General features: G+C 38.9%; 1 protein-coding gene across 1 annotated transcript in view; it reads left to right on the top strand.

Moving 5' to 3' along the window:
* Positions 1 to 4,037, top strand: part of LOC115370262 (WD repeat-containing protein 49-like) — a 42,780-nt gene extending 38,743 nt beyond the window's left edge. Inside the window, exons 18-21 of the mRNA XM_030067198.1 lie at positions 853 to 968; positions 1,234 to 1,374; positions 1,506 to 1,677; positions 2,807 to 4,037. Coding sequence (XP_029923058.1) covers positions 853 to 968; positions 1,234 to 1,374; positions 1,506 to 1,677; positions 2,807 to 2,852 — 475 coding nt within the window. The 3' untranslated portion in view covers positions 2,853 to 4,037. The remainder of the gene's footprint in view (positions 1 to 852; positions 969 to 1,233; positions 1,375 to 1,505; positions 1,678 to 2,806) is intronic.
* The last annotated feature ends 8,041 nt before the right edge of the window (positions 4,038 to 12,078 follow it).

A 12,078-nucleotide genomic window follows, 5' to 3' on the forward strand; every position in this document is an offset into this window, starting at 1 on the left:
CTTTTCAAGACGACCTCATCTCTTATTTCATCAGTTTTCTTGTGCTTTCTCCTAAATGAAGCTGATTTGTTTAGTGTGCTGCTGTTTTTGTTTTGTTTTGTTTTGTTGTTTTACTGCCAAAATAGGTTAAAAATAGGGTCAAATAGTTTTGTTTTAAACTCACTGTCATAATCTGTTAAAAATTAAATATTTCCACAGTTGTTGCAAAACTAAGTTGCAGTAAGGAAACTAGGCCAGCGTCTATCATCCAATCACAGGAAATTCAATCAAGAAAATGCCACCGAATTTCAGCTCTTAAACATTTTATTCTTGTGCCTTAGGACAGTGTGGTCTATAATAGTGAACAGTCATGACTGTCTTCCACAGCCAGAAATAGAGGAGCGCTCCCGATTTTGTGCTTTTTCTCAGATGCACAGATACTTGGAGAGCTGTAAAAAGACAACTGCACTAACATCTCTGATTATTTTTCAGAGATCACAGTCTTATGGTTTGAATCTCATTGTACAATTGTTATATAAAAATCACTCAGATGTAAAAGTTGAGACAACCATTAGTGGAGTTCTCAAAGTCAGTCTCCTGTTCATTGCCAATGGAGAGGCTCTAGGCTGTACATAGATTTGACAGCATGCATTAAGGTTTCGCTTCTCTGTTTTCTGGCTTTACTCGAGAGTTTTTCATGTTCACAAATACTGATTGGGCTGCCTTGGGGTGAATGCAAAACATGCACTTTTGTAAAATGTGGAAATTCCCTCTTTTATATTGCAATCATTGCTTTAAAATGTAGCCTGATGGTGATGATTGTGCTTTGTTGTGACGTTCGTAGAGTGACTGTATTTGTTATTCTTGTAATAGTGTGCATGCACTTGAAGGCAGCAGCATACTTGGCAGGAGCTACGAGGAGAAGTGGGGCCTGCGGGCGACTGACAACAGATCCAGTCACAGAAACACAGCCTCAAGTCTCCATACTGGTGGGTTGCGGATTTGATGATTGATTAGTCTCTTATCCATTCAGTCGTCTTTTTCAATCCTCTTTTCAGTCCAGCCATGTCTCCAATTTTCTCTTTGTGCTCAGTTGTGACACAGAACAGAAAAACAAGCACACTGTTTGAGATAGCTTTTTTTCCATATATTACTGAGATTTGAAATGGTGTATCATGTGTTTCTTGTGAGTTTAAATGAGCCTGTCTGTGTGTGTCTGTGTGTGTGTGTAAATCAATGTATTTGTATTCCCAGGAATGTTCAGTGGTCTGAGTGTGGAGGAGCTCCAAACGGTGAAAAAGTTATCCAGGTCAGAGTTTGTAACCCATTGTGAGCACTACTTCAACTCAGGACAGGATTCCAGCTCACATTATACCATGCCACCCAACAGAAAAGGTACACACACACACACACACACACACACACACACCTAGGTTCATTCAAATTATCCATTCTTGTCTCTCTATAGTCCTTTTCTATCTGTCTAACTGTGGCTCGTCTGTCTGTCCGTGCATCTCGTTAATCAGCAGTGAAAGCAGCCTTTGATGAGTGCAGTCTGTTCCCTAAAGAGCCTCTGGAAATGGAGAAGAAACAGAGAAAACCATGGAACCTCCTAAAAGAGGTGGCCTGTCAACAGGACAGGAAACAGGATGCCAAGAACACCCAGAGTACAGGGAGAGGCCACGGCTGGAAGGACAGGTGATGATACTGCACACATCACACTGCAGTTTATATACTGAACACACTGTACATAGTTACATACAGGAAACAATGGTTTTATATTGCTTAGTCATACTAAGCCTATTCCTGTATATCCTGTGTATTTTCAACTGGTAGATTGTACTCTAAAAGCAGATCACAGGTTGATTTTTAATGGAACACAGTTGTGTAGATCCATTTCCTAAAAAAAAGAAGGAAAAAAAAAAAAACATTTTGAAGTGCAGATATCCAGCAGCTCTTTCCTTTTGAGCCACCCTTCCCAGCACAATCCCTAAACCTAAAAACAAAGAGTTTAAAATAACAAAATGTATTCACTCTGACTGACTTCTACCCTCAGCAGCTCAGAGGAAAGTACTAATTATAGAAAAGAGCATCAGCTCTGAATTATTGAATTATATGGTTTCCATTCAGTGACCTGATGTTTAGAAAACAGAAAAATCCAGTCCACAGATCCACTCATCTAATTTGAATATGTTAATAACAGATACAATAATGCCTAGTGCAAAAACTTAAAATAAAATGAAAAAATAAGAACAATAAATAAAAATAAGAAAGAAAGAAAGAAAGAAAGACCTGTCACAGCACAAAATAAGAAAGACTTTAAGTAATTAAGCATTTAGCAACTATATAAAATATCAAAATGTGAAAAGAATATATAAGAATATAAAAAATATAAACACAAATTAAAAAAAAAATGCAAATACATATAACCTTTAAAAGAAATTCAATCCATGATTAAAATTAAATGTGGATATATTAAGACAAGAACAGTACATTTTTAACAGCCAAGTAATAATTTTTTAAAAAATATTTTTTGACAGAAATAAAGTGAATTTCATTTAGCTTTCAGAGTGCTAACAGTGCATGAAAGCAGGATTACTGCACTTTCTATTTTGCTCGGTCAAACTGAATGGCTCATAAGTTAGCCGACGTGTGGCCCGTGACTCAACAACTAAGGACGAAGAAGGACCCTGAGGCAAGACCAGTTCAGAACCACTGGCGTATATGATGATTTCAAATTAGCTCAGAAGGTGAAAAGGTCCTTCTTCATGTCATTGTGACTTTAAAAAGAAATTTGTCTTGAAACTAGCTTCTTCTCTGCCTCCAGAAAGCCAAAGGGAGGCGCTGCTCCTGTTTCTAGGACTTTCAAATGAAAATGGACAACACCGTGATCCCAGCTCTGTCAGCTCTATCACATCTGCTACTATGGATCTGTACACACACACACACACACACACACACACACACACACACACACACATACAAGATTTTACAGGAGTCATCCTATGTTGCTGTAAAAAAAAGACTTTTTCCAAACAACAATGAAAAGTACAGTCCTTTCCTGGAATGAACCCTTTTGTAATATCCTCTTTGTACTAACATAATATAATAAAAAAATCTTAGACATAAACCACAATTTTTTAGGAGATATCACTCTCCTGGCCATATTTGTAGTTTTAATGTGGCTTTTGCCATCATATCACATCAGAAAACATGACCACAAGCATCGCCTGCTGCTCACATTGCTATCAGATCTTCAAAATCTAATTTGGAAGCGGTCAGACTCACATCACAATGTGAGTTCAACCACATCCAAATTCAGACAGCAGTCCAGAGGCAGGGCAGATCCAATGCACATACAGGCTGCAGTAAAAGATGGAGGGAGAGCCATACAAATCATATAAAATCTGACCTTTGGAATCTCAAAAGTCACCTCAAAACGACAAACAAGTTGACTAATGTTTCTCTACTAATTTTTCGTAATTTCAGAGAATTGGAGAAAACATAAGCTGTCCTGAAGTCAGGTCAGCAATTATGAGAGAAAGGCAGAGCTGCATTTCCTCTTCCGCTGCACAAAATGTCACATTAGAGAATCTTACTTTTAGATTGTGATCAATGTATCTAATTTGTCATTAGATAAACTCTTCAATATTGTTCAGATGTCATTCTCAGATTCCCCTGTAGATTATCCTTTGTGTTGTCACTATATTTTAACTTGCATTTGTATTGTATGTATGTTTTGGCAATAAGTACATTTCTATTTTCATAAAGCCCATTTTTATTTGAATAAATCCCATTTGAGTCAAAGAAAAAATGAGATAGAGGGTAAGTAAAAGAAAGTTGTGCCTGTTTGTACTGGTTGAAGCATGTGAAATACTGAGACAGTGCTATAAGTGTTATTAACACCACTTATAATTGTAGCTTTCTCTCTGACTGACTGTGACACTAATCTCAACACTATATAACTGTTAACCACCTGAATCTGCTGCACTGATAGAGAGTGAGTATATGCATGTAAAAAAATGTCTGCTCTGTGTTACATTAAATTGTTTCAGGTGTCTCAAGCTGCAGTGTTAGCTTTCATTTGCTTGTAACATTGGTCAGGTCGTATTCATCTGTTGCTCTTTATTATAAGTTGCTGTCAGCGTTAGCTAAGTGACTAAAAATCTAAATTAAAGAAAGAGGAAAGATACTTTTCTGTAATTACAGCCTCTATTAGAGCATAAGTCCAACAGTGGTAACTAGAAGGCTATAAAAGACGTAAGCGATCCAAAAGAACGATGCAATATTAATCTGCAATGTAATTGTTTTAGAGGGAAAATGAAAACGGTAGATGCTGGGGAGAAAATCACCAAGGTTTAAGTGGCTCAGCAAGCCCAAGGGTAAGTCAAATGACAAAGGAATGGATAACTAACTTTTTAAACACCTGAAAAAATGGGAACTTGAGGGGAAAGTGCCCACCAGGATTTCACAGGGAGAATCAATACTGACTTTGTGAGACTATGTGTGTGTGACGGAGAGAGAGAGAGAATGTGTGTATGAATGTGTGTCTGTGCCTAAATGTGTGTGTGTGTGTGTGTCTGTATACATGTGGGTGTGTATTAGTGTACTGTACTGAGCTCAACAGAAAAGTTTGTGTGGCTTGAGTCGGTGGAAGGGCCAATTGGCAAGTCTGCACTGGGCTGCCAGCCAGCCACTGGGCATGAGGTGAGGAGAGGGAATGGCCTCACTCCATCACCAGCTGAGTAAGTGAGTGTGTGTGTGTGTGTGTGTGTGTGTGTGTGTGTGTGTGTGTGTGTGTGTGTGTGTGTGCGCGTGTGTGTGTGTGTAAATAGCCTCAGTCCATCAGTGAAGCCATTCACCGGTGAGTGAAAGCATCAGGTCTGTTCCGTTCACTCCATCACCATGTGTGTGTGTGTGTTTGTGAGCAATAGGAGCCATGGTTACTGATGGGTCTGGGCGCTCGGTCTAATCTCTGCGGCAACACAAAGTACTTTGATATCCACAGGAGGAATAAAACAAGCTACCCTGTGACAAACACTCGCACAAACAGGGTTATATGCAGTATTTAACCTTTTGCCTGGAATTATAACAAACTGGGTGAACACTGGAAGACGTAGAATAACCAACGGAGTCTTTGAGGTTTAACTATTGTTAAATTTAGCCCCATTTACACACACACACACACACACACACACACACACACATACACAAACAATGTGGGGGAGGAAAAGCAATTACAACTAGGCAGGTTGATTTTGATTCTAATTGGAGTCCTTGCTGTGAGCACCACCTGTTATCCTCCAAAAGCCAACAAACATGAATGTGGAACTGTCTGTCCCACTAAAGTGTTTTACCCAGTCTCATCTAAATTCCTCTAATCATCAGTTCCTCCAGAAAGGGCTTGGAATATAATTGGTTGAAAAGTTTGGATGAGCGGAAGTGATTGAAAAACATTTTATCAGCTATGTGATTGAGGGAAGGAGCGATCAAACTGCTATTTGAGACTTGTTCACTTTCTTTTTTTTTCCTGTTTACAACAAGAAATGTCACAATATGCCATGGGAGACAGGGTCAAGGAAACAGATTTCCATTCGTGTCCATCCAAATATGTTATTTTGACCTTGATACTTAAGAATATCTGGCCGCCTTGTATCCACTCAGTTTCTGTGCCATCCTCTGGGTTTATCATATTACTATTTTCATGCCTATCTGCTACTCTTGGGCCTCACTTACAATTTAAACTATTTTTTTTCTGGGTAGTTACAGTTGCCTGAAACCATCAAAATTCAAACTTCTGCCACAGGAAAAATGTTTTAATTTGACATATCTCAGGTCTGAGACATGTTGCAAATCACTGATGGATTTTGGTTGCAGGTGTACACGGTGAACAGTCATCAAGATTTTTTTTTTCTCCCTGGGATGTATTTATTTAGCCATGCTGTCGAATCACTCTGCTCCATTTTAGGAAATGCATATGAAGCCTCCAACTGAGTTAAGCGGTGAGGGGTGATTCACAACTCTTGCATCACAGAAGGCAACAACGTGAAGCCTCATTCTCCCAATGCATGCTCAGTTTTGGGGTCAAGCTTAATCTGAAAAGACAAAATTACTTGGATGGATATTTTAAAATTAGGATGTTATTGTAGTGACATTTCACCTGGCTTCACACCTTGATCACTGGAGGGGAAAATTTTCGACATCCTCTATTTTTCTCCGTCCCAGTTCTGAAATATAACTCCATATACCTTCCAGAATGACTATGGATGATAACAACAAAAACGTACTTGCATGTAATCAGCTTTTTGCCAAAGTTAAGCCTGCCTATTTCAACTTATTTTTAATGTTTGTATTTTCATCCATGAGCAATTTAATTATTCGATTCTTTATCCTTCCCTTGTTTTCCCTCATCTTTGTTATTACCACCCGTCCCTCCACCCCCGCATATACATCTCCATTGATGATGGATTCTAATGATGGTGGTAAAAGTCATTATCTTTAATGTAAGCGCTACAGCACATGCACACAGCCCAGTTTGGCAGAGAGAAACAACACACACACACACACACACACAAACACATTTAAAAATGCTGCTCTACATTACAACCTCCTCTACTCCTCCTCTTCATCTGCAATTCAAATAGGTCCCGCGCACAAATTATTTCTGCCCCAAAATTCCCAATTAATTTTATTCACTGTGTGTAAAATATGGGGCCAGTGCACAAGTGTTGTGTGCTGAAACAGTGGAGTTAAATTACCAGGAAGTGGGCTGACGATGCTAGCCCAGTGTTGCATGCCCCTGAGCCTATGGCAGTGTTAGCATTTCAAATTGAGTTACACGGCTAAACAAGCAAAGGACTGCACTAGTGCTAACTCATCTGTTTACAGCAGGGCCAGCCTTGTTTGTTCTCTTTATGTGCGCTTTTGTGCGTGGGTGTGTGTGTATGTGTGTATATCCTTCTGCTCGTGATTCTTAGACTTAATATGGGAGCAAATTAACACTGTGCTGTGTGCTGTGTGTGTGTGTGTGTGTGTGTGCGCGCGCGCGCACACGTGTGTTTGTGAGAAAGAAGGTATCTGCATATTTGTATTTTCTCCTGTTCCCTTCCTCATGAGTTTATCTATGGGGCTAAACAGTCATCATGTAAATCAGTGTGCTATTAGGGGCTGGCTCCTCTTCCCCTGCTTTCTTATGAAGATGAATAAGAAGCAAGTCAGTGATAAAGGATAGAGGAGAGGAAATGAAATGAACTCTGTGATTAAACCGCATTGCTATATGGGCCTCTTGGCACAGTATATTTATCTTGCATGTGTGTATGTGGATAGTGTTTCAAATCATTTGTGAGGGCATGTGTTTGTGCAGCTGAAGTTTCGCCAGGCAAGCTGGCTTCTCCATGGTGTGTGTCAAGAAGCCAGCATGCCTGGCAAAATGTTGGTGATTTATTAAAAGATACTGCAATGAGTGCAGAGTAGTTACCTCCTCTCCTTTGCAAAGTTTCAATTTTATGTCATTTTGCTACATTTGTCAAGTTGTCACATTTATTCAAATAGAAGGTATTCCATGGATATCTCATCACAAAAAAACATATATAGACACATATGTATTCCTATGTGTGTGAATGTATGTCATTTTATTGTGTGTGTAAATTAATATCACATGTGAGTTCCAGTATGTTCTTCTTTCACCACAGAAAGCCTAAAGGCAGTTATATGCACTGATTTATGATTTTAGCTCCTTCATGATAGAGGTTATGGTTACGCAAATATATGTATGCATGTGTGCATGTGCATGAGTGTTCTGCACATTCACTGGCATGCAGCACTGCGTCTTGTAATATGACCTTATCTGTTAGAATGGTGCATAAATCTCTGTTCATACACTCTATTTTTACGACAGCTCCATTTGTATGTATGAGTTTGTTGGCAGGTGAATTAGTGTGAGTCTGCATGCACATTGCAGTTCAAGCTGCCTGATTGCAGAGTAATTACCATAAATCAAATTTACATTTGTCATGTAATTTTGCTCTCATCTTGGTTTTGCCTGGTTAATTTTAGCATCTGCCACAAATAAGATTTACTATCCTGCAGATTAATAACTGGAACACACACACACACACACACACACACACACACACACACACACACACACACACACACATATATGTACACCTACAGTACTCTACAGGCTTCAGGAGAACTTCACATCAACAGCATTATGTGCCGATTTGACACTTTATATAGCATTGCATCCCATCCCTCTCTTGTTTTCTTTCAAAGTCTATGTAGATGGTGTGATTTTGAATTATTACTGTAATGTTATTACCAGTCAATTTAGGTTAGATGCATGGCTCACCAAACCCTACACTCTTCCATGAGTGGGGTCAAAAATGACCCCAATTTAAATGAATGGGTTTTAAGCTGTAAACTTCAGAAATGTCTTTCATTTTGGTTAAAGATGATGATTTTTATTGTATTTTAGTCAACAAAAGAATTATTTCATGTTTGACATGTCTATTTATCACTTTTAATAAACATTTGATCGAAAAACATATTTTAAATAGGTCAAAAAAAGTAAACATCCAAAAATTATCCCTATTAGAAACAATGTGTTTAATGCAATATTTCTTCATTTTGGTTTTAAAATAATGATTCTTATTATATTTTGGTCAACACTAGAATAATTTCATGTTTTACATGTTCATTAATCACAGGGCTACTCAACCCTTGGCCCAGGGGCCACATGCAGCCCTTACGTCATTTTTATGCGGCCCGCCACTATCATAATAAAAATATTATGATTCTATCTAATCTTTTTGGAAATAAAGCCTCATTTTGTTGTAACCTGATCATTTCATCATTAATCATTGCATGACAATCTTTTATTCAGTGAGGTTTGGCCTTGGATGGAAATGTAGCTGTTTTCTGTATGTTTCATTCATTTGACAAAATTATTGTTTAAACGTCAAAAAAGGGGCAGACATGTTTAGCTTGCGGCCCTTGGACACAGCTAAATTTTGCTGAGTGGCCCCTGAGCCATCTTAAGTTGAGTGGCCCTGATTTATCACCTCCTTTCATTTGATCAAAATATTACTATCAGTGCAGCTATCAAAACGTCAACATTCATTGTTTGTGTGTCCGTCTGTCTGTCTGTCTATGCACGTCCACACATATGTACACACACACGCATGTCTTCTCTCTTCTCACTGTGAGCAGCTGTTACAAACTGCTTGTTTGTGGCTGTGAGCGCTGCACACAGGGTCACTGCATTTCCAACAACTATTGCTGGCTTTGCGATCTTTGTTTCTTGAACATATCTTACACCTCTTTCTCTTCTGCTGGCCCTGTCTGCTTCTCTCCTGTGGCTGGATTGCAGCTTTTGTCATTCTACACCTTCCCATTGCTTCAGTGATGTAGGTTGGTAGGCGTGGGTTACCTTCCAGTCATCATATATATATTCTGAGGTATAAAAATGATGATAATACTTACATGTATGTTGCTGTGTAAAAATAACCTTCAGGGTGGTGAGACTGCTGGCATTAGATGTGTGGATCAACACTAGATGTATACCTGACATTCACAGTTGATAAAAATCAAAGGTTCCTAGGGTTAATCCTTGAAATTCCATAGAAAATGCTTGGGGTCATTTTTGACCCCACGTATGGAAGAGTGGGGTATTGATATAAAAAATGCAATTACTTAAAAAATATAACAGTTAGATACAAATCCAAAGGCCTCATGTCAAAGACAACCTATTTGAGGAATACATGGAAGATTAAATGATAAAAATTTAAAATGACTAAGATATTGCAAAAAAACCACCTCCGGGGTCATTTTTGACCCCACGTATGTATCTAAGGGTTAATGGGAACCAGTGTCATGAATCAGATATGTAGTTGAAATGCATTGCAAGAACTCCACAGGCCAGCTATCACAACACAAACCCCAAACAGAAATTATCCCTACTTTTGTGTCAAGGGTGATGTGCAACACTTTGACTGTGTATGATAGTTTCTAAAGGCTCATTCCACTAATCCACTATGTTCTGTATGGATGGCATGTGTATGGATGGTAGTGTTTATAATCTTAATTTGCTTCATCATTTATTTAGATTCCTAAACATTTTGTCACACACAAGCTCATATCTCTTATTTGCAAAATTTCCATCATTTTTCATTTTCTAAACTGGCTTCGTGACTTGAGAAATCAATAACATAGCAACAAACTATACAGCTTTGTTAACTGTATCTATCAAGAGAACAATAAACCATTACCATAACAAACTTCATAAAAATAAGCATTAACACAATAAACAAACACAAAAAAGATAAGTAAAGCACAATGTGGCATAATCCACCCCCCCAAATCTCAATGGTAGAAATCTAACTACAAATGTCGACTGACAGCTTCCCAGCTGCAAAATTATACTGTGAAACAAAGCAGAACACATTTGAATATGCATATCAGGGATAGGCCATGAGCAGAAGGAGGGCTGAATGCCACTGGAAGAGTTTGTCAAGAGTCATCATCTGCCAGTGTAAGTGTTGACTGTAGTGGCTGAAGTAGCTGCAGTGGCCCATGGGACGCTCTGGCCATTTTTACTACTCATCAGTTTGCTATTCCATGAGGCACAAAACATGCCCACCAACCTTTTAGTGTTAATATAGAATATGTTACCATAGAGAGGATCACTACACAAGCTTTCACTCTAAGAAATGTCGATGGCACTAGACAGGGATGGACTGGGACAAAAATGTACACACCAGCCCCTAACTCCACCACCTGCCAACAGCACAGCAACTGTACACAAATGTACAAGCAAACCACATTCAGATGAATGACAAAAAGATACTATACCTGTATTTTGTATTGTACTGCATTTTTTTTTTTTTTTCCCATTTTTCTACACCATTTAAAGGTACACGCTGATGTTGTCACTAATTCTTATGGTTTATAGGACAAACATAACAGCCCTCAAATTGTATTATTCTCTCTGATGATGTTTTCAGGGCATTTTCAGCATTAATATTATATATTGCTAAGTAATGTTATGTGATAGTGGTTATTGTGGCACGTGTCCTGCTAGGGGCTTGGAGTATAAAAATCTTAATCTCATCATAAAAGGCAGTTATCTAAGTGTTTGGTCAACTTCTGTTGATTGCAGTGTGACTAGCAGTAGCTCTTAGCTAAACTTTCTCTCATCTATTGAAATGTCTCATATATACTCATTTGACTGCACTAACCTTTTGGCAGCTTGTGTCAGGGGAGCAGGGCTTGTGGCCTGAGGCGGGTCAACACTGTAAACTGGTCCTGTGCAGGAGCTGGTGCTGTGTAGGCAAATCCTCATGAGCATGAGCAAGAGCTCACACACCATCCTATCAATTCAATTTCAATTTCAATTTTATTTATTTGTATAGCCCAGAATCACAAATACAAATTTGTCCCAAAGGGCTTTACAGAAAAATACAACATCCTCTGTCCTTAGACCCTCACATCGGATGAGGAACAACTCCCTAAAAAACCCCTTTAACAGGGAGAAAAATAGGAAGAAACCTCAGGGGAGCAACAGAGGAGGGATCCCTCCCCAGGACAGACAGACATGCAATAGATGTTGTAAACACAGATAACAAACAATAAAATGTATGAGGATTGATAGGTGGCGGATGAGGTATGATGACACCAAGGGAAGCTGGATGCACCAGAGCAGCCAGGGACCCGGGCCACACAGCCACCTACACCATGATGACCTGGATGGAAGTAGACAGAGCACGCACTCGGACAAACACACATCAACCATTCACACACACTCACACAGAGACAAAGGTGGCACATTAATTATCTGCAGAAGACTAATCCTAATAATCATTCAGTGCTCTGGTTAGGAATATATGATTTTATCTGCAATCTCATCTTCAATGACATCTCATTTCAACTCCAGTTGCCAGTGTCATGTCATCTCAATCTTAATCTCATCCTCAAGCTTAACCTCATCTCATCCTCAGTCTTACAGATCTCATCTCGTCCTTGTATCCTTGTATCTCATCCTCATGCTCAATCTCATCCTCAGTTTCATCTCATTTTATCCTCAACCTCATCCTCAAT

Source organism: Myripristis murdjan, chromosome 13 (assembly GCF_902150065.1).
Source record: "Myripristis murdjan chromosome 13, fMyrMur1.1, whole genome shotgun sequence".
NCBI classification, from domain to species: domain Eukaryota; kingdom Metazoa; phylum Chordata; class Actinopteri; order Holocentriformes; family Holocentridae; genus Myripristis; species Myripristis murdjan.